Source organism: Hyaena hyaena, unplaced genomic scaffold, assembly GCF_003009895.1.
Source record: "Hyaena hyaena isolate Hyena2069 unplaced genomic scaffold, ASM300989v1 scaffold_219, whole genome shotgun sequence".
Lineage (NCBI taxonomy): Eukaryota > Metazoa > Chordata > Mammalia > Carnivora > Hyaenidae > Hyaena > Hyaena hyaena.
The window spans coordinates 1,330,520-1,353,178 of record NW_024080850.1 but is presented as its reverse complement, the minus strand read 5'-3'; the positions used below and the strand labels follow the sequence as shown (position 1 = coordinate 1,353,178).

General features: G+C 49.9%; 1 protein-coding gene across 2 annotated transcripts in view; it reads left to right on the top strand.

The window, feature by feature from the left end:
* KLHL22 (kelch like family member 22) overlaps positions 1–21,646 on the top strand; it is a 38,682-nt gene extending 17,036 nt beyond the window's left edge. For both annotated transcript variants that reach the window (XM_039242923.1, XM_039242924.1), the window contains exons 4-7: positions 2,627–3,345; positions 10,369–10,561; positions 17,851–18,084; positions 20,672–21,646. In XM_039242923.1, the coding sequence (XP_039098854.1) occupies positions 2,627–3,345; positions 10,369–10,561; positions 17,851–18,084; positions 20,672–21,037 (1,512 nt within the window). In that variant the 3' untranslated portion in view covers positions 21,038–21,646. The remainder of the gene's footprint in view (positions 1–2,626; positions 3,346–10,368; positions 10,562–17,850; positions 18,085–20,671) is intronic.
* The last annotated feature ends 1,013 nt before the right edge of the window (positions 21,647–22,659 follow it).

The following is a 22,659-nucleotide window of genomic DNA, read 5'->3' as shown; positions in this document are numbered from 1 at the left end:
AATGCTCCCGAGCACTTTAGTGCCTCTGAGGCCATTGCAAGGGTTAGCACAGGATAGGCATCCCTGCTTCACCTCGGGCAGCCTGGCTTTTGGGGGTTTGATTTTTAACAAATAGGGATTCTATGCAGTTTATTTATTTTGAGAGAAAGAGAGAGAGCGCATGGGAGGGAAAGATAGAAAGGAAAGAGAGAATCCCAAGCAGGCTCTGCATTGTAAATGTGGAGCCCGATGCGGGCCTTGATCCCACAACCCTGGGATCATGACCTGAGCTTAAATCAAGAGTCAGATGCACAATTGACTGAGCCCCCCAGGTGCCCCTGCAATGTTGTTTTGGGGGGGGGATTTGCGTGTATTTTGTTTGTTTTTTTGTTTTTGTTTTAATTTTATTTGAATCCAAGCCAGTTAACATATAGCACAGTAATGGTTTTAGGAGTAGAATTTAGTGATTCATCACTTACATGTAACACCCAGTGCTCATCCCAACAAGTGCCTTGCAATGTTGTTTTTATTTTATTTTGTTTTTTTAAACATTTTTTAAATTTTTATTTATTTTTGAGAGAGAGACAGAGCACGAGCATGGGAGGAGCACAGAGAGGGAGACACACAATCGAAACAGGCTCCAGGCTCCGAGCTGTCAGACCAGAGCCCACTGCAGGGCTCAAACTCACAAACTGCGAGATCATGACCTGAGCCTAAGTTGGACGCTCAACCGACTGAGCCACCCAGGCGCCCCAGTAAAGCAAGTTTTACTTGGCATTAAGTGTTCCAAGTCCATAGGCCCACGAGGGTCCTGTTTGTTCGTGTAGCCTGTGACCACATTCTCCCCTTGTGCTGTGCCCTGTACTAGTTCAGGATCAGACTGTGGTGTCCCCAGAGACCTGGATCTGAATCCCAGCCAGACTGTCACCACCGGGTAACTACCAGCGAGGGTTCTTTTCTCTGAGCCTCTTGCTCCTGCACTGGGCAGGCTTGGGGTGAATCCTCTGTGAGCTTCTCCAGCAGAGGGCCCACTGCTATGACCAGAGGATGGCAAGGAGACGACATGGCTCTGGATTCTTCAGGAGCTGCTTCTTAGGGCCACTGAGAGCTGTTTGCTCTCACTGTCTACCCAGAACCTGGTCCTTAGTGTCCTGGCCCACAACAGATCAGAAGTAGTATTTTAGGAAGATGAGGCAAAGCAGAAGGGCCTGCCAAAGGAAAAAACGGGTGGTCAAGTGAAGACTTTCAGGACTTAACAAAGAACCGTGGGGACACTCCGTATGGGGCAGACGTGTTCCTGGCACTTTGCAGTTTTTCTTCAGCCCTCAGCTTGTGACCTGGCAAGCACTAAGTATCTTGTGAATGCAAAAAGCAATAAACATAAAAAGATTTTAAACATTTACTAAAAAGCTTCATATACCAGCAGAATTATTGTATGTGCAATGGTTAATTTGTTGATAATAAGTGAGGTATTCATATTAAAAATAATATTTTTAAGAGAGAGTGTGTGTGAGCAGAGGTGGGGGAGGGGAAGAGAGAGAGGGAAACACAAAAGTTGAAGTGGGCTCTAGTCTCCGCACTGTCAACACAGAGCCCGACACGGGGCTCGAACTCAACGAACTATGAGACTATGACCTGAGCCGAAGTCGGATGCTTAACCAGCTAAGCCACCCAGCACCTGGAGGCATTCCTATTTTTAGAGCTAGTCTAAAATTCTGTTTTCCTAAAGAACTTAGCAATGCCTGGGCAGCTTTCCCCAGAGCCCTCCCCTCTGTCTCCTTCACCCTGCCATGCTCTCGTTGTCTAATCACTGGGTGGCCTCTAAGCCTGTGGCTCACGCCTCAGCTCCCACCTCAGCACTGTTGTCTCTTACTCTCCTTCCATCTCACTGGTTCTTCTGCACGATTAGAAAAGGCCAGGTGCCAGCCCCTGGGACACCTGTACTAGCTGGAGTCATGCAGGCCTCTGCCCAGGCAGAATGGCTTCCAGCCTGTTCAGAACTGAGTGGGATTCCCAGGATGGGTGCTGGGCAAGCATCTGGAACGCCCTGCTGGCAGTTCTTAGCGCGTGGGTGCTTCAGAGACTTCTCCTGGGGAAGGGGGTGGGTTCCCTGAGCCTGTGTCTTTGGCTGAGCCTGCAGTTGTGGGGGTTGTGGCAGGAGAAGAGAGCTGGATGTTTCTAGAGAGCCTGGGGAGGGGTGGGCATGAGTCCCAGGTACCTTCCAAACCAGGGGAAGCTGGTGTCGTGGCCACTGTGCTGCTTCCTGATTCTCTGGTGATTCAGTACTTTTGATCTGAATGGTTTTGCTCTGTGCCAGGTAGTTCCTGGGAACCATCTCATCTTCAACTTACTGCTATCCACTTTAATCAGTGCTCTTATAGATGAGGAAACTGAGACTCAGAGAGGTTAAGAACGTGCCGCAGATCTCTTTGAAGGCCGGGTTTAAGCCCAGTCAGTCTGCAGTGTGCCCCAGTCGTCTCTAGTGTTGGGAGAGAACAGCTGCGCCAGCCTCCACTTCAGGGAAGGTCAGGGATGGTAGACAGGGGCCAGCTGTAGCCAATGGCTTCGTGTCCACTGTTCTCCTCTGACTCCCTCGCCCAGATGCTGATCCCAGCCCAGGCTTGAATGGGGCTTGTTCTTTTCACAGATCCCAGAAATCATCCATTTCTGCTGTGATTTCCTCATGTCCTGGGTGGACGAAGAAAACATCCTTGACGTCTACCGGCTGGCGGAGCTGTTTGACTTGAGCCGACTGACTGAGCAGCTGGACACCTACATCCTCAAAAACTTTGTGGCCTTCTCACGGACTGACAAATACCGCCAGCTTCCCCTGGAGAAGGTCTACTCCCTCCTCAGCAGCAACCGCCTGGAGGTCTCCTGCGAGACCGAAGTGTACGAGGGTGCCCTGCTCTACCATTACACCCTGGAGCAGGTGCAGGCCGACCAGATCTCGCTGCATGAGCCCCCCAAGCTCCTCGAGACCGTGCGCTTTCCCCTGATGGAAGCTGATGTCCTCCAGCGGCTGCACGACAAGCTGGACCCCAGCCCACTGAGGGACACGGTGGCCAGCGCCCTCATGTACCACCGCAACGAGAGCCTGCAGCCCAGTTTGCAGGGCCCTCAGACAGAGCTGCGGTCAGACTTCCAGTGCGTCGTGGGCTTTGGGGGCATTCACTCCACACCATCCACTGTCCTGAGTGACCAGGCCAAGTACCTGAACCCCCTGTTGGGAGAGTGGAAGCACTTTACTGCCTCCCTGGCCCCCCGCATGTCCAACCAGGGCATCGCAGTGCTCAACAACTTTGTGTACCTGATCGGAGGGGACAACAATGTCCAGGGCTTTCGTGCCGAGTCACGGTGCTGGAGGTAGGCACAGGTGCTTGGCTGAGACTTGGTCTGTGGGTGATGCTGTGGTGCAGGAGTTGTGAGCCCAGGAGGCTGCTTGTGGAATGGGGTCTGCAAGGGCCAAGGCTGTAACTTTTTGAATTAATCTTGTGGCTGGTCAGGGTATGTCTGTTCTGTGGAGTAAAGTCCAGGTCAGTTTGAGAGTGAGGGCTGTGGTGAGGCAAGGAAGAGGGGACCCGGCATGTTTCCTTTTGCCGTTCTCTTCCTCTTGGACCCACTTACCATGGGTCATACCCACAGTCTTTTTGGTGAGTATCTAGGTTGTGATTGTGCACTTGGACTGGCCGAGTGTAGGGGTCAGCCTCGGAAGGAGGGCACCTAGTTGCCAGGAGCACCGGGCAGGGTGGCTGCTCCTTCCATCTCACCCTCTCCAGCTTTGACACGTATCGTCCGAGGCTCCCTTTGCCAGTCAGCTCTGCTGGCAAGCACCGGCCTTGGTGGAGGACGGCTTCCGGTTCCCCCTCCCTCTTCTGCAGTGTACAGTTCTCAGCCCACGGGACCCAAGAGACGGGCATCGCTGAGCCTCATGCCAGGTTTCACCGCCCCTGCCTGCCCTGTCGTCAGTGGTGTTGACAGGCGTGGGGTCCCCTGAGGTCCTCTGAGGCCGCAGTTTTCCAAGAAGGGGTGGGATATTGCGATGTACTATATATGTTTTTGCTATATGTTAGGTCTATATACACAGTTTCTGGCTCACAGAACTCAGAATTTCCGAAGGGAGGAGAGTGCTCATTTTGTCTTCTGTTATGTTAAGGAGGTGACTTTGGAAGCCCCCCAAGTGTGTGAGTGTGAGGGGTGCTGGTTACTGGGAGAACCAGCCCTGTGGTTAGAAGGTTGGAATTTCAGGCCCACCCGCTGACCTTGGCGGGGAGGAGAGAAGAGTTGGTGGTTGAGTCAGTCGCCAGTCGCCAGTGATTTAATTAGTCACGCCTGTGTCGTGAAGCCTCCATAAAAGCCCAAAAGGAGGGGGTGGGGGCGGTGCCCTCTTGTAGACTGAGCCCTGAACCTGTGGGATCTGATGCTTTCTCCTGGTAGATAGTGTTGGAATTGAGTTGAATTGTAGGACACTCAGTTGGTGTTCCGGGAATTGCTTATTGATGTGGAGAAAGTGCTGTGGTCTCCACCCCTCCCACCCCCGCCCTGCCCCAAAACACATATTGGAACTGAGTCCAGGAACCCAAAAAGGGGGTTTTGTGGACTGTCATGGTCTGCAAGGCGCTCCCAGCTCTGTCAGTCGATGGGACTGTGATCCCACAAATCCATTTTTGAGGGCAGAACAAAGAAACCAGAGTAGATCCCCACAGCCTCGGCTACCATTAGGTGTCCAGAGCCCCTCCACTTTGGTGCTTTTGGTTTGGTATCATGGGATTTAGTGCATGTGGGAAGTCTCCATCTTCTGCAGGCTGAAGGAAAGCTGGCATTGCAGAGAGAGCGATTGCCAGCTGCTTCCATGGTCGTGAGTTAGGTACTGACCAAGTTCATATTCATGTTCATGTTTCCGTCTTTGAGGGTGGAGGTGGAGTCCAGCCTAGCCATGCCCCACAGAAGTAAGCATGGTGAGCAAGACTGAGGAGGAGAGAGTCCCAGCCACTTCCACTCTCCCAGCCCCAGGAAGCAATCACCTTTGTTAAACTGATGAGATGCAAAGCTTGGCAGCTCAATTGACGTTAAACAGGAGGACAGGCTGGGTTCAGAAAGGAGGAAACAGTACCTTCATTTTCTCCCTAACCGAATACCCTCCACAGTGGGTGTGGCAGCAGCAGGTTCAGCCTTCCCTTGAAAAGCCTTTTCAAACCCACTTTTTTAGGGGCCTGTTTCCCAGTGGGAGGGCCAAAGCCAGGCCTCCCTGCTGAGGCAATCCACAGACCTGTAAAACAGACCCTCTCCAGGATGTTGTGATCACCGGCCTTAGCATACGAATTAGCATACGAATTAGCATACAAAGGGGTGGTTGTGTTCCCACCAGTAGGCCATGGGCTTTCCCCAGAGGGCTGTTCCCAAGGGTGACAGCTGCGGCCACTGCCTGCCCTTCATCTGCCCTTTTACTGACTTGACGTCAGTTGCGCTCAAGAGGGTCTAAATTTCCCATTGGTGAACATGTGCAAGCTCTGGAAAATGCTAGTATCAGCACCAGTGTTTGATAACCGAGGCCTCAAACTCCAGTGAGAAGGGTAGGTCACTGTGGCAGGTAGGGCTGGTGAGGCCTGCCCAGCCAGGGGAGGCCCCTAGGGAGGATTGGGGTACAGTGTCTGCCTTGGATGATGGGGTGGTGGGGAGGGCCTTGGGGTCTGTTCTCTCTACAGGGTGAGAGTTCCTTTAATCTCTTCATAGACTTCTAAAACTGCCAGTTGGATCTTAATTTGAAGAGTCTAAGAGTTAGGTTCTCTCCCATTGCCCTTTCCTAAGTTTATCAGCCTTAGGATCTATAGACTGTCAGAATGTAAGAAGGCAGAATTTGCAGTTAATTAGACTTTACATTTTGAGGCGTTGGGGACTTAAGAGGTTATATCAGAGCCCTGGCACAGGAACTGCAAATAGGAAGTTAACACTCTTGGAGCAAATTGTATTTGTACCCCCCACCCCGCTTTCAAGAGTACACATTACTTGGCTTTCGTAAAAGACCTTCGTAAGCACCTGTTTTCAGTAACCAGTAGAATTCCAAAGAGGATGTTCGTTTTTACAAAAATGACGAAAAGAGAGGATTGTGTTCAGCACTGGTTTAGCAGTGAGCCTTTCTAGAGGCAGCGTGCACCCTGAGCAAGAGGGGCCCCTCCAAGTGCCTTCCCCAGGAACGATACCCCGCATCTCAGCATCAAGGGACCATAGCTTTGAACTCTATCGGTAAGCAAATGTGCTTTATCTCCATTTATTTTGTGTATCCATTAGCAAGGTGTGATTGAAGGTATCAGAAAAGCCCTGAGAACGGTTATTTTTTGAGTCTGGAAATACTCAGAATTTTTTTCCATGTAAACTAATTGTAATTGCTCTGCTTTATGCCATTTCAGCTTCTGAAAGATTTCCAAAGAATGCCCTGCTTTCAGATGGGGGTGGCAGAGCCTGCACTGACCTCCTGCCTTACCTGAGAATGGCCTGTTGCCCTCTGACCCTACTTAGAATAGCATTTTTTTTTCCCATGGGGCATTTCCATGGTTGTTCGTATTTTAAAATACGTTTTAAACATTTCTTTGATTGTAATGGACTTCATTAATAGTCATGGGAATGCTGGGGCACCTGGGCGGCTCAGTTGGTTGACTGTCCGACTTCAGCTCAGGTCATGATCTCACAGTTTGTAAGTTTGAGCCCTGCACTGGGCTCACTGCTGTCAGCTCTGAGCCCACTTCAGATCCTGTGTTCTCCTCTTTCTCTGTCCCTCCCCTCCTCGCGCGTGCGCTTTCTCTCAGAAATAAGTTTGTTTTAATGTTCATATTTTTAAAAATTACCATGGGAATGCTTAAGTTGTGGAAACACAGAAGAAGAACAGTCTGCTCAGTGTAGCAAAGACCCCAGAGCTTTTTGTATCCAGTCTAGCTTGAGCTTCTGAGTTTGCAGTCCGGTGATCCAAGTTCTGCCTTAAAGTGACTAGAACTGTTTATATCTTTCTGTAGCTAGTTTTTATTAGAAAAAATATTACTTGAGAATTTATTTTGACAAAGTAGAAAATCAATCCCAGAAAGAGGGAAATGTGGAATACAGGGCACGGTGGGGAGATAAGAAATGAGGGCGACTGTGATTATGTCTAAATTACTGATGTATGGTGTGTGTATGTATAGCATGTGTGTGTGTGCATTTGTGTGCATGCGCACGAGTTAAATCTGAAATTGCAAATCTGTATGAATGCATCTGAAAAAGCTGTGAGGACCAGAAGGAAGCAAGCGGAAGCATCAGGTGGGCCTTGTCTCACTCTGATGGAAGATGCTGACTTGCACTTGACTAGAAACGGGGTTGGGGGAACACGTACATGAATGACCGCTGTGCACAGGAAAAGCAGTGGAAAGTGCCATCCCAGTCAGTTGGCAGGGTCTGCATGAGTGTCGAGCCCCTGGACTGGCCTGGGCTGCCGGTCCCCCCTGGACCTTCAACTGGCGGGGCCCCTCGTCATTGAATTCTTAACTGCCACCTCCTCAGGTGGCCCTTCCTGGTCTTGGTGAGAAAGCTCTGACCTCCTGGCCCCTGCCGTCCGGTAGATTATGACCTCTGAGTAGATCACCCTCTGTGTACCTCAGTTCTTGTCTCTCGTGGTGCTTGTCATTATATGGCGCACTTGCTTACTTATTCTCTTTAGCCTGCTTCCCAATATACAGTGGAAAGAAGGGTCCTGGTCTAGATTTGCAGCATTGAGTGCCGTGCCTAATCCACGTTGGGTCACCAGTGAGTGTTTGCAGAGTGACTGAATGATTTCCCCTCTGGTAGTCTTTGTTCCATTCACTGAGCACACAGTGCCCTGAGTGACAGCGAAGTCCAGGGATACAGACCTGAATCAGGCTTACAGACTCCCTTCCTGAGCCGTCACGATAGCTTTTGGAGGCAGGCGGCATTGGCCTGTTGGCCAGGTGCGGACACTGAGTGAATGCCAAGTGAGGAAAACCAATGCCCAGACACACGCAGATGGATAGGGGCAGATCCGCTGTCATCCTGGGTCTGTTTGTCCCACATGCATGTTCTTTCTCTCCTGTTGGCCCCAACCCCTGAGCCTCTTATTTCCTGTCCTTCCTGTCTGGCAGGGAAGAGCTGGCCAGAAGGTGAAGGCGGGAAGAAGCAGCTGCATAGCGAGTCTAACTTGTGCTTTGGGGCAAAGGATGGAACCTGTCTCTTTACCGACCAGCACGGGGCACAGACCAAAGCAAACTTTGCTCGCTCTCTAATGAGCCAGTTGAAGTTCAGCTTGTTCTCTTAGGGTTGGCCTTTCTGTGGAGAAATAACCACTTATCTGAAAGCAGCCGTAACAACGCACAAGCTATTGAGCAGGGAAGCCTCAGAAGCAGCCACTCAGGATGCTGGTGCCTGAGTGGATGTCCAGGGGAAGGGGCCAGACACAGGTCAAGGGAAGAGTGGACTTGGGCCTTGGGCTTGCAGGGTTCTGGTCCCTCATGGCTCTGTAAGCATCTGTATTGACCCAAATAGCATTACTTGCCTGTGTACCCTGCAAAACGCCAGGCCTGGGGTGTGGAGTAGGGCAGGGCTGAGTGCTGGACTCAGTGGGGCAGGACATGGCTGTAAGGGCCTTCTCAGCTGCTAGGCTAGTGAGGATTTTGGTGTGAGTGGGGGCTTTGCTGGTGAGGGTGGGATCAGGTGGGCAGAGGGAGTGTGGGGTTCCGTTCGGGACTGGTGAGCAGCCAGCTGGAGATGGCTGGGAGGCCTTTGCTGTGTGGGTCTGACGTGCAGGAGGAGGAAGTGAGGGGTAACAGCTGGTCTCCTGGGGTGGTTGAGATCCCAAGGGTTGAGCACGTGAGGCCCTTCAAAGGAAGATGAGGGGCAGCACAGCCTCAGGGGGCTATGGGAGGGGATAACCACACAAAGCAGCACAGAATGAAGCTGCTGCTTGGGGAATATGACTTTTTTTTTTTAATTTTTAAAATGTTTTTTTTTTTTTATTTCTGAGAGAGAGAGACAGACAGACAGTGTGAACAGGGGAGAGTCAGAAAGAGAGAGAGACACTGAATCCAAAGCAGGCTCCAGGCTCTGAGCTGGCTGTTAGTACAGAGCCCAGCACGGGGCTTGAACCCACGAACCGTGAGATCATGACCTGAGCCAGAGTCGGATGCCCAACTGACTGAGCCACCCACGCGCCCCATTGGGGATATGACTTTTTAAAAAATATTTATCTATTTTTGAGAGAGTGGGGGATGGGCAGAGAGGGGTACAGAGGATCCGAAGCAGGCTCTGCAGTGACAGCAAAGCGCCCAATGTGGGGCTTGATCTCCACGATCTGAGCCAAAGTCAGACACTTAACTGACGGAACTACCCGGACACCCCTCTCTGTCAGCCTTTTAAAAAATCACATCCCCGGTGGCTCAGCCGGTTGAGCATAAGACTTTGGTTCAGGTCATGATCTCGTGGGTCATGGGTTTGAGACCCGTGTTGGGCTCTGCAAGGATGGTGTGGAGCCTGCTTGAGATCCTCTCTTCTTCCCCCTCTCTCCGCTTCTCCCCCATTTGCACTTTCTTTCTCTGTCTCTCACAATAAATAAACCTTAAAAAAAAAAAAAAAGGTTGATGGAGAAAGAAGGCAGGGCTTGGGGACAGCTGTGTTTCAGGGGGAGAGGAGCTTGAAGGTGGCCCTGGTGTTGGGAGAGCAAACTTCATGGCATTGGGGCTCAGCAGGAGCTCGGTGCAGGCTCAGCCATGGGCAGCATCCCTGCCGCCTCCAGCTGCCCTCCTGGGAAACCCCTCAGAACAGCAGTGCTCCTCTAGCCTCGTGGGGCTGCTGTCCGATGTCTTCCTCCCGCGGCAGGGCCTGGATCCTGCCTGCCTGTGGCCCAGTGTAGGAGATGGCTCTCATTCCTCCAGCTGGCAACAGGACAGCTTAGGAGGGGTGCCTGCAGTGATGGAGGGGTGGTCTGTGACAAGACGCTGGCACACCACCCGAGAGGGAATGTTGGCATTGCCCGGAGGCCAGGAGGCTGTTGTGCCTGTCCGGGGGTGGACATTCCTGAATAGGGATGGGGCCATGGGGCCCGTGGAGCTGGATAGGTGAGATGGGGCAGCCTGGAGTAGACGGATAGGTGGGCTAGAAACCCCCTACGAGGTTACCCCTAGAAGATGATGGCATCATGGGCAGAAACCCAAGCGTTCCTGTCCATGCCTTCCAGGCTCCGCGCTGGGGACACATCCGTGTTCAGGCCTGTAGGGGCCTGCTGGTGTGGCTGTGGGTGGGCCTGGGCTGGTGTGTGAGGGCAGCCGGGGTATAGGGAGGGAGCAGGAGGTACGGGCCTGCTGGGCAGGCTTTCTGGCCTATCAGTGATGCACTGCCTTCATGTTCCCTCAAAAGGTATGACCCAAGACACAACCGCTGGTTCCAGATCCAGTCCCTGCAGCAGGAGCACGCTGACCTGTGTGTGTGTGTGGTGGGCAGGTACATCTACGCGGTGGCGGGCCGCGACTACCATAACGATCTGAATGCTGTGGAGCGTTACGATCCCACCACCAACTCCTGGACTTATGTGGCTCCACTCAAGAGGGAGGTAAGGAAGCCCCTCTGCCCGTTTTCCTTCCAGCGTGTGCAGAGCGAGTGTGTGGTCAGGCTGGGGAACCAGGCCCAGGGGGTACCTCCAAAGACTGCACTGTGATTGGGGCAGGGGACCCCTGAGGTTCAGCCACCCCCTGGGGCGATCCTCCCCAAGTATGCATCAGACTCCGTTCCCTGGAATTTCACCCCCATGTGGGTCTCACCACCTTGTCCCAGGAACTGCTTTAACCCTGCAGTTCAAATGTAGACAGAAGCCTCCCCCTTGTCTGTCCTTTAGCACAGTTGAGCTAAGCTGGGATGTGTCCAAAGATGTTAAACAGGAGGGACCCTGCCATAGGGGGAGGGGGCTGGAGCCTCAGACTTCTACAGCCTTCCTGGGGGGTGGGGCCTTTGAAAAGCCAGAAACCTATTTTAAAAGTCATATTTCATATTTATTCATTTGTTTTTTAAAATCATGTGCATCCTGCATAGTACTGTGGTTCCGATTTGAAGATGTTTAAAATAGGTTTGTGCAAAGGTGGTTCTTTAGAGATGCGCCTGTCTTATCTAATGGACTTGGAGTATTGGGACCCTGGCCGCAAAACCAAGCACAAGATCCCCAGGACCAGGAAGAGGCCTCAGTGATCCAGGTCCCATGTTTTGGGTCCTACCTCAGAGCAGGGTAGGCACCCTTCCTGTATTGGCATTATAATTTGCAGAGTACCTTCTATGGCCCTCTGAGTGGGCCTTTGGGCATCTCTGAGCCCTCTAGTGGCAGCGGATGGTGTGGGACACACGCAGGGCTATTTTCCAGGCTCTGGCCTAAGAGCTCCTGCCTTTCTGAAGCTCTTTCCAAACCTCCCCTCTTTATCTCTCACCCCTCTCGAATTCCCCCAGGGCTGTAGACTTTGACCTCAGGGGGCTGAGGGTTTTCTTGATGGCCCCAGCGCTTTTCCATGGCCCATGAGGCCTCCGAGGCTGGGGGCTCCCACTGTAATTCCTCCCAGGTAAGGAAGCTGGCCTGCTCCTTGCTCCTCGGCTTCTTTGGAGAAGGAAGCCCCTTTCGTAAGGTACTCACTACCCTCATTCCGGAGAAAGGAAAAGATTTTGCATGGGAAAGATCAAGGGGTCCTTGAGACCTGATGGACACCTGAATTCTGTTCTGGAAGGGAGTGAGTAGAAATGGGGGGTGTTGGGCCCCATAGGTTCTTTGTCTGGGGCTGTCTGGTGAAGCTGCAGTTCTCCAAAGTGGCCACAGAGGGGCAGCCTCGACCTTCAACCAGCTTCTCCCCAGAATGTCAGTATTCCTTCCTCCCTTTCTTCCTTCAGCTCATTCAGCTGCTGTTTATTAAGCACCTACCATATACCATGTCCAGGGGATCAAGTGGTGATAAAAAATGAGAAGGGATTTCGCGCACACGCGTGCGTGCGCGCGCATACACACGTCATGGTGCTCACAACCTAATAGGAGAAAACTCTCTTAACCACTAAATAAATCAAAGTAACTGTCTGTTGTGCTAAGTGTGTTGTTGAAGGCAATTGAGAGAGTTGAGCTCTGCATTGCTCAGGGACAGGGCTGTGGCGAGACTAACCCGAAAAGACTGGGGAAGGCCCAAGCGAGGAGATGTTGATTAGACCACGGTCTAAAGGAAGCAGCTGTTGGGAGAGAGAAAAGGAGCTCCCAGGCCAGGAGAGGGACTTCCCAGTGTTGAATAAAGAGGGTCGGCATGAGGAGGGATTGTGAAGAGATGAGGGGACAGGGGAACAGCTCCTGGGCCATGGGGTCGTCCAGGTAGGGGCAGCCGTGGCTTGTGCTAGGGTGGAGGCCACGGGGAAGGAGCGAGATGGGAGGTTCGAGGTGTAGTTTGGAAGTAATCTGATAGGACTTGGCTATGGATCAGATGTTAGGGAGTGAAAGAGGAGAGATTGCAGAAGATGCCCGGGCTCCAGGTTTGAGCACCTGGGCGGCTGACCAGGCCATTGACCAAGAAGACAGATGGGTTTGGAGATGAGAGAAGGAAAGGTTCCATCTAGAACATGATAAAATATTTCAATTGGAAATGTCAGTGTAGCATTTAAAGTCACGGGCAGGGGAGCGGTGAGCCAGGAAATAAAAGTGTGGAGGGTTCGTCAGGACGTGATGGTATGCACAGGAACGGTTGTGATCAGCTCAGAGGAGCAGGGATGCTGAGAGGGCTGTGGAGGGGCAGCCAGGGAGGTAGATGGGAAGCCTGCCAAAGAGAAGGGGATTTTCTCCTGTGTGCAGAGGGGGCCCACAGGTCCCGGAGAAGGCAGCTATGCAGTCCACATTGCCAGCTCGGAACCCACACTTAGACATAGCAAGTGACCGAGAGAAAAGGCTGTCACACAGCCCCATCCATTTGTCACGTCCTCTCACCTGTTTCTTAGGGACCCTCATCATGCTGAGTCCCACCGTTGTGGCCTCATTAAGAACTGGTTGTTGACATGCCCCCAACAGACCATGATCTCTACTCACTTAAAAACCTCTCCTAGAGAAGTCACACTTCCAGGAAGATAGATTAGATGTGTTCTTCCCAAATCCTCCTGCTAAATACAACTCAAAACTCTGGATGTTGTACAGAAACTTAAGACTCAGAATAGTTGAGAGAAGGCAGGCCAGCTAGGGGTTTCAAAAACTGAAGACAATACCACAAACTAACGTGTTCCCTGGGTTTTCTTTTTGCCTTGTATACCTCAGACTTGTAAGTAAAGACCCTGACAGCTGGTAACACCGATGGGAAGCAAACTTCAGTGAATGTATGAAAATTGAAATCCTACAGTGAGTTCTCCTATTCAGCTAGGACTCAAACTAGCAATCACCAACAGAAATCTCCAAGCCATTGGAAACTAAACAACATAGTTCTAAATCCATGGGTCGAAGGGGAATAATAAAAATACCTTGAAGTGAGTGAAAATGGAAAAGCAGCATGTCAGAATGTGTGGCATGCAACTAAAGCTGTGCTGAGAGGGAAATTTGTGACACTAAAAGCATACGTTAGAGAGGAAATAAATCTCAAATCAGTTATACAAACCCGTATCTTAAGAATTTGGGGAGAAAAAGAGCAAAATAAAGCTAAACCAAGCAGAAGAAAAGAAATCAAAGAGCAGAAATCAGAAGTTGAAAAGTAGTATGGGGCGCCTGGGTGTCTCAGTCAGTTAAGCATCTGACTTCAGCTCAGGTCATGATCTCATGGTTCACAAGTTGGAGCCCCACATCAGGCTCTGTGCTGACAGCTCAGAGCCTGAGCCTGCTTCGGATTGTGTCTCCCTCTCTCTCTGCCCCTCCCCTGCTTGTACTCTCTCTCTCAAAAATAAATAAAAACATTAAAAAACATTTTTTAAAGTTAAAAGCAGTAAAATCATAGAGAAAATCAACGAAACAAAGAACGGGTGCTTTATTAAAAAGATTAACAGAATTGACAAACCTCTAGCAAGTCTGAGAAAGAAAAAAGTCACAATTTAAAATATCAAGAATAAAATGGGACATAATTATAACCCCTGCAAACATCGAAAGGATGATAAGGGGATGATACTATGAAAAACTCTACACCTGTAAACTTGATTACAGATGAAATGGACCAATTCCCCCCAAAATATAGCCTAACACAACTGACTCAAAACTAAATACATAACTTGAATAGTTCTATACCTGGTCAGAAAATTGAACTTCCCAGGGAGAAGTGTCCAGGTCTAGGTAGTTTTATTGAAGAATTCTACTGAACATTGAAAGAAAAGTTAACACCAAATCTGTATCAATTTTTTTTTTCCAGAAAATGGAAGAGGAGGGAATACTTCCCAGTTCATCTTATGAGGTTAATATTGATAGCAAAACCAGACAAAGACGATACCAAAAAAGACACATCTCTCATAAATATACATTTGAATATCTTTCATTAAATGTTAGCTAATAGAATTAACCCCTTTCAATAAATACATGACCAAATGGAATTGGTTGCAGAGATGGGAGGCTAGTTCCATATTTGAAATTTAATCAGTATATAATTGATACCATGTTAAAAATCATGTGATCATATAAGTCAAAGCAGAAAAAGGATTTGACATATTTTGTATCCATTCATGATCAAAGTCAAAAACTTAGAATAGAGATGCTTTTCTTTTTTTTTTTTTTTAAATTTTTTTTTTTTTTATGTTTTTATTTATTTCTAGTAGAGAGAGAGAGACAGCGTGAGCAGGGGAGGGTCAGCGAGAGAGGGAGTCACAGACTGAAACAGGCTCCAGGCTCTGAGCTGGCAGTCAGCACAGAGCCCGACGCGGGGCTCGAACCCACTAACCGCGAGATCATGACCTAAGCGAAAGTCGGACGCTTAACCGACTAAGCCACCCAGGCGCCCCGAGATGCTTTTCTTCAACCTGAAGAGCATCTACAAGAATCCTACTCCTAGTATTATGTTTAATAGTGAAAAACTAAATTGAATGCTTTTTTCCTAAATTGGGGAGCAGGGCAAGGCTGTCTGTTCTCACCACTCTTACTCATCATAGTTCTGGAGGGTCTAGCCAAGGAAACATGGCAAGAAAAGAAAATAAAGGCATGCAGATTGAAAAGAAAGAAATAAAACTGACCCTACAGATGAATAAATTGTCAAAAATCTAAAGGAATATATTTTAAAAAATCCTAGCACTAATAAGTGAGTTCAGTAAAATTGTAGGATATAAGATGAGCATAAAAAAATCAATTGCGGGGCAATTGGGTGGCTTAGTTGGTTAGGTGTTCGACTTCAGGTCAGGTCATGATCTCATGGTCCATGAGTTCGAGCCCCACGTCGGGCTCTGTGTTTACAGATCAGAGCCTGGAGTCTGCTTCAGATTCTGTATCTCTGCCCCTTCCCTGCTCATGCTCTGTCTCTCTCTCTCTCTCTCTCTCTCTCTCTCAAAAATAAGTAAAGATTTAGAAAGTTTTTTTAAGCAATTGCATTTTTATATACTAGCAATGAACATGTAGACACTAAAATTATAAAGATCATACTATTTACAATTACTCAAAAAATGAAATATGTATATATACATTTAACAACACTTGTAGGATCGCTATGCTGAAAATTATAAAATGCTAATGAAAGAAATAAAAGAAGATGTAAATGAGTGGAGAGACATACCATGTCCATGGATTGGAAGACTCAAATAATAAAGATGTCAGTCCTTCCCCATATCAATATATGGTGTTTAACTCAATTCCTATTAAAATTCCAACAACAGTTTAGATATAGATGAGACTATTCTGAGATTTATGTGGAAAGGCAAAGGACCTAGAATACCTCCATTGTGTAAAAGAGTAAAGTGGGAAGAATCAATCTGCCTGATTTCAAGACTTACTACATAGTTACTACGGTAGTCATGACCATGATATTGGCAGAGGGATAGACACATAGACAGTAGAACAGAATGGAGAACTCACAATAGATCCACACAAATATGCCCATCTGAATTTTGACAAAGGTGCAGAAGCAATTGAATGGAGGAAAGATAACCTTTCAACAAATTATGCTGGAGCAGTTGGACATCCATCATAGGCAAAGAAAGTGAACATCAACCCAAGTCTCATACTTTATACGAAAATTAACTCAAAAGGTTTATGGGTTTAGATGTAAAATGTAAAACTATATTTAGTGGGGAAAAGTAGGGAAGGAGAAGAAAATCTTTGGGATCTAGGGCTAGGCAACGAGGACTTGGACTTGACCCTCAAAACATGAGCTGTAAAAAGAAAAATTAATAAAATGGACTTCATCAGAAGTACAGAGGGGATGTACAGAAGGCAGACAAGCACATGAGAAGATTTGCAACATCATTAACTATTAGGGAAGCTCAAATTAAACTCACAGTGAGAAAACCATCAGAATGACTCAAAAAAAAAAAAAAGAAGAAGAAAAAGAAGAAGAAGGGCTAAGAAATGGCAACACCCAGTGCTGGAGAGGATGCAGAGAAGCTAGATTGCTCATACATTGTTGGTGGGAATGTAAAATGGCACAGCTGCTCTGGGAAAGAACTTCACAATGTCTTTACAAAGTTGACCTCCAACTCTCTTGGGCATTTTTTCCAGAGAAATGGAAATTTTGTACACAGATATTTATACTGGTTTATTGGTAACAACCAGAAATCAGGGAGGGGAAAGTAGGTGTGATTATAAATTAGCAACAGGAGGGATCTTAATGGAAGTGGAAATGTCTTGACTTTGTCAGTGTCAGCATCCTGGTTGTGTTTATTGTGCTACAGTTATACTGGCTCTTACCATTTGGGAGTTTGGGTAAAGGGTACATAGAGTCTGTAGTATTTCTTACAACTACATGTGAATCTACACTTATTTCAAAATGAAAAGTTTAATTTTAAAAAACACCAAAATTTCCCCAGACCCCTCCCATTGATGGAAGAAGACCCAGACCCCCGGTATATGTCTTGCCCACTGCTCTGCCCCCTGTCCACCTCTCCAGCCCTTTGCTGTGTTGCCACACAACCTGAATGTTAGTGACTGGCTCTGTAACATAAGCTCTGGAACTTCCACACCTCATGGGGCTCCTCTGTCCCTAAAGCACAGTGTTCTGCCTTGGGGCCCACAGACCCAGCATGGAGGCCTTGCTGGGGGCGGGTGGAGTGAGTGGGTATGAAAGAGGAGGTCCTGGCTGAGGTAGGGACCAGGGAGAGGAGCCCAGCTGCCTGGGCAGGGAGGAGAGCCTCTGCCAGGGTGCATGCACAAGGCTGAGGGCCGCAATCAAAAGCAGGGTAGTGTATTTTCTTCCTTTACACGTAACTGTCACTGAAATGGCATTATTCTTTGTTCTGATTTTGCATTTCACTTTTTTCCTCATCATGTTAGATATTATTTGTGAACAGAGTTTGAAAGGGGGGTCAGCAGGCCTAGAGGATTGGCTGGCCATTGGGAGCCGGGGAGAGGTGGTGGGCACTGAGCATGGGTCAGGTGGTCCCAGAAGTGCTCTCTCTTCTCCTGTGTCTGGCTCTGAAAGCTGTGCTTTGATTGCTCTGAGACCCCATGCAGACATCTCCTTTAGGGGCAAGGGAAAGACAGAGATTCCATTCTCCCCCTTGTAGCAACTCAGCGTCACTTGTGGGTCCGCAAACTGTCCCCTGTTGGGGTGATGTCGGGGTGAATGACTAGGACTGTATCAGGGAGTGTGAGGTGGAAGTTGGGGACTCCACAAGGCATGGGGCAGCTGTGGGGTATGAGTGGCCTTGGCGAGGGCTCCTGGTTGCCCTCCCTCACAGCCCTCTTGCCCCCTTCCCGCCCTCCCCGGTTCTTTTCGTGGCCCTGAGCAGGTGTATGCCCACGCGGGCGCCTCGCTGGAGGGGAAGATGTACATTACCTGCGGCCGCAGAGGGGAGGACTACCTAAAGGAGACGCACTGCTATGACCCAGACAGCAACTCCTGGCACAGCCTGGCAGATGGACCCGTGCGGCGGGCCTGGCATGGCATGGCCACCCTCCTGGACAAGCTGTACGTGATTGGGGGCAGCAACAATGATGCTGGCTACAGGAGGGACGTGCATCAGGTGAGCAGAGCTGCCCACCTACACGTTATTCCCATCCCTTTTAATTGTTATGGATGAAAAATTAATTGGAATGTGTATGCTTTTTTAAAAAATAGACTTTATTTATTTATTAAAGTTTATTTATTTATTTTGAGAGAGAGAGAGAGAGAGAGAGGAAACATTGGGAAGGGGAGCCAGATCTCGAACTCACAAACTGTGAGATCATGACCTGAGCCAGGATCAAGAGTTGCATGCTTGGGGGCACCTGGGTGGCTCAGTCAGTTAAGTGGCCAACTTCAGCTCAGGTCATGATCAGGCGCATGATCAGAGCGCCTCGTGGGGCTCTGTGCCGACAGCTCAGAGCCCAGAGCCTGCTTCTGATTCTGTGTCTCCCTCTCTCTCCGCCCCTCCCCTGCTTGCGCTCTGTTTCTCTCTCTCTCTCTCTCTGTCTCTCAAAACTAATAGACACTAAAAAAATAAAGTCGGAAGCTTAAGGCCACCCAGGCACCCCACAGACTTTGTTTTTTATAGTGGTTTTAGGTTCTTGGCAAAATCGAGCAGAAGGTACAGAGATTTCCCATATACCCCCGTCCCTGCACACGTGTTCTCCCCACTAGCAACATCCCCACCAGAGTGAGACATTTGTTATAGTCAGTGAACCTATGCTTACATGTTCTTACCCCAAGTCCATAGTTTACATTAGGGCTCCCTCTTGGTGGTGTACATTCGAGGGACTGGGATGAATGACATGTATTCACCATTATAGTGTTAGACAGGGTACTTTCATTTCTTTTTATTATTAAGAAGAACATTAATTATAAAATTTATATAACCACATTGCAGAAGGTTTGAATAATGGATAAGGGTGAGGAAAAGCACCCATAATCCAGCTCAGCGCCACTGTTTTTTAGCCCTACCTGTGCGTAATTTCCACCTAATTGTAGGTAAAGAACATTCCATTCTGCTTCTGACTGAAGATTGTTATGGCTGTTTTCCAGTTTAATTCTTGATCTCCATAGACACCTCTACTCCGATGGCGCTGAAGAATTCTGTCACGTTGATGCATCATTTGGATTGGTTCAAGTTTTAACTATTCCAAGTAACATAAGTAATAATTGCTTTGTAGAGCTTTTTGAGTATTTTGGATTATTTCCTTAGGTGAGAGCCATTCTTCTCAAAGCGTGGTCCCAGACCACCAGCATCCACATCCCCTGGGAACTTGTTAGCAATGCAGGTTCCCAGGCCCCACACCAGACCCACTGAACTGGAAGCTTTGGGGCCAGGGCTCAGCAAATCTGTTTTAATAGGCCCTGAGTGCTGAGAACCCCTGGGCTGTAGTGGATTAGTTTCCTATTGCTTCCCTGACAAATCACTACCAACTTAATCACTTAAAACAACATATGCAAGTGTATTCTTACAGTTTGTATTCTTAAGTTGGATGCGGTCTCACTGGGCTAAAATCCAAGTGTCATCAGAGCATCTGCCCTTTATGGAGGCCCCTGTGGAGAATCTGGCTCCTTGCTTGCTCAGGTTATCAGAATTCAGTTCCCTGCATTTGTAGAACTCAGGTCCCTGTTTCTCTGCTGGCTGTTGGCTAAAGGCCCGTCTTGGCTTCTGGCGGCCTCTGCATTCCCTGGCATGGGAATGGCCAGCAATGGCCGGTTGTCCTTTGACTTCGCTCCTGTTAGACTCCCCCTCCCCCTTTAAAGACTTGTGCAATTAGGTGGATCCACCCAGAAAATCCAGGGTAACCTCCGCATCTCGAGGTCTAAACCCTTAAGCATGTTGGCAAAGTCCCTTTTGCTGTGTAAAGTAACTCTCACGGGTTTTAGAGAGTTAGGGCATGGACATCTTTGGAGGGTCACTTTTCTGCTGCCCACAGCTGGAGAACCAAGTGTGATTATTAAGTTTAAAAGATAAGATTTTTGTGGCTCTTAGTACATATTGCCAAGTAGCTGCCCTGGAGTATCAGACAAACGCGCAGTAGTATGGCTTCATCACACATTTGCCAGCACTGGGTCTTGTGATTTTTCTTCCCCCAGTGGCTGCTGGTTATCAGGGACAAATTTAACTCTTGTTGTACATTTCTTGGGTTATTAGTAGGTTGAACATTTCCCCATGTATTTGTTTACTGTTTGGGGTAATTTTGGAGGCATGAGAACATTGTTGATCATCTCTAGTCAACAAGTTAACTATTTCCACATTTTATCTTCACTTTCTTCTGGTGTTGGGGTGCTATGTGTGGGGGGGTTTACTCGGGGTCCCTGTCCTCAGTCAGTTTCAGTCCTGTGGAGGGGAGAGAACCTGAGACCTTGGAGAAGACAGCATGCCAGTGTGCCAACCGGGAGATGCCCACACACCTGGGGCCACAGGCTGGCTGAGGGCCCTGGAAGCAGGACAGAGCCTGGTCCACAGACAGGACATTTTGATGCTGGCCCCAGACTCTTCCTCCAGGGGAGCTGGGTTTACACACAGCCTGGCTGCCTCCCTCAGCCTTGGTCCGAATCCAGGGCCTGGCTGAGAGTGCCGCCCTGCCCAGCTGGCCTGGGACGGGCTGGCAGCTCCGTCCCAGCAGGTGTCCAGCTTTACTCTGACCTTGGCTTTGCAGGTGGCCTGCTACAGCTGCACGTCTGGGCAGTGGTCGTCCGTCTGCCCGCTCCCAGCTGGGCACGGTGAGCCTGGTATCGCCGTGCTGGACACCAGGATCTACGTGCTGGGTGGCCGCTCGCACAACCGCGGCAGCCGCACAGGCTATGTGCACATCTACGACGTGGAGAAGGACTGCTGGGAGGAGGGGCCGCAGCTGGACAACTCCATCTCGGGCCTGGCCGCCTGTGTGCTCACCCTGCCCCGCTCCCTGCTCCTTGAGCCGCCTCGTGGGACCCCTGACCGCAGCCAGGCCGACCCGGACTTTGCCTCCGAGGTGATGAGTGTGTCTGACTGGGAGGAGTTTGACAACTCAAGTGAGGACTAGGCCTCCAGCACCTGGTGTCAGAGGGAAGGTGGCGGGAGCTCTGAGGGCAGCGGGTCCCCAGGCGACCCTTCCTGCCGGCACTGCCTGCTTGCCGGCTGCTGCCACCCGTCCTTCACACCAGCCTGCCTGCCGGCCCATAGCAGTTATTTGGGGAGCTCTGCAGATCTGTGGCTATAATTACCCTACGTTGGGGAATGCTTGCAGAGGGCTCTGGTTCTCTGGAGGAGGTGACTGGGCCTGCCCTTCCTCAGCTCGGACGGGGTGTGGCATCACCAGCTATCTTGGCCTCCCCAGTCCCTGGTTCTAGTCCCTGCTGGGCTGAGAAGGCACTCTTCTCCAAAGGGACCTGGGGACTGGCCTCACAGGTGAGGGGTCTGAGGCATATTGCGCCCCTTCCCATGGGCAGGGAAGGGGTGGAGTGAGCCCGGCGCCTGCCTGGCATCCGGGGGTTTGAGCTATTTGCAATAGCTTGCAGCTCCCAAGGCCTGGAGAGGGAACAGAGATGCATAGAATTGCCCGAGACTGGTTCTAGTAATAAAAAGATCCCCTACAGCTGGGCTTTTCTGACCCTATGTTGTTGACAAATGAAATAAATCCTCTTACAAAAGGTGTGAATTGTTTTTCTGTGGCCATGGCCGCACTTCTTTCATAGCCTGTGCAAGCCTGCCCCACCGGGCTTCCCAGGGTCAGACTTGTTGAGTGGCAATGGGAGGACAGGAGCCCCCCTCTGAGGGAGAAGCACAGCACACCCACAGCTAGCAAGGCTGTTACTGGGAAACCGACCCTGGTCTGCTGACAGCTGGTCGCCCATCCTGCTGAAACATCTCTGGTGCTCTTCTCTTTGAACCCTGGTCCAGCTCGATTAGCAACCTCTTGGCCTCACAGGTCAAGCCCAGCTTGATATTGAGGAAACCACCCCATGCCTGGGGAGGAAGGCTCAGTCAAGATAGACTCCCCCCCCACCCCCCTGCCCCCCCGGCTTGCTGGATCTGAGTGTGGCCGGAATAGGAAGGGAGAGCTGCATTTCCTGTAGGTTCCCTAGCTGGCTGAGTTCCTGGCACAGTGTCTGAAGGGTCATGCTGCTGCAGTGAATGGGAACTTTCTGGGCCACCAGCAAATGGACTGGGCTTCCAGCACCAGCCTGGCTTTTCCACAGTCGAGCTTCCAGCTGAACACCCTTCCCTCCTGCCACCAGTTTCTATATTTACAAACTCCCAATGGCAGGCCTTCCTGCTGGCAACACCCTGCTGGTGATCTGTGACTTCCCAAGTCTCCTGGGCAGAGCATGGGGACAATTGGGTCTTCTTTCTGTGTACTCCAGTGCCTTGCCCAGAGCCTCTGGCATCCCTGTCGTGGATGGAGGAGAACAGAGAGGCAGTGTGTGCTACTTGATGGGAGGAAAAGGGTAGGATCCAGATATCCTAAAGACTTTGGGGTGGGGGAGGGAGACCGGCTGTCTGCCGCTCAACACCATATGTATGATCTTCCTAGCTGTCTCCTGGGGGTCCGGTACCCATGCGGAAATATGCCCCCAATCCCTAACCCCACCATGATCTCATGCCCTTACACTTTGGGTGGCAATCCTAGTGTTGACCCTAATAGGTCACTTCCAACGGGACAAG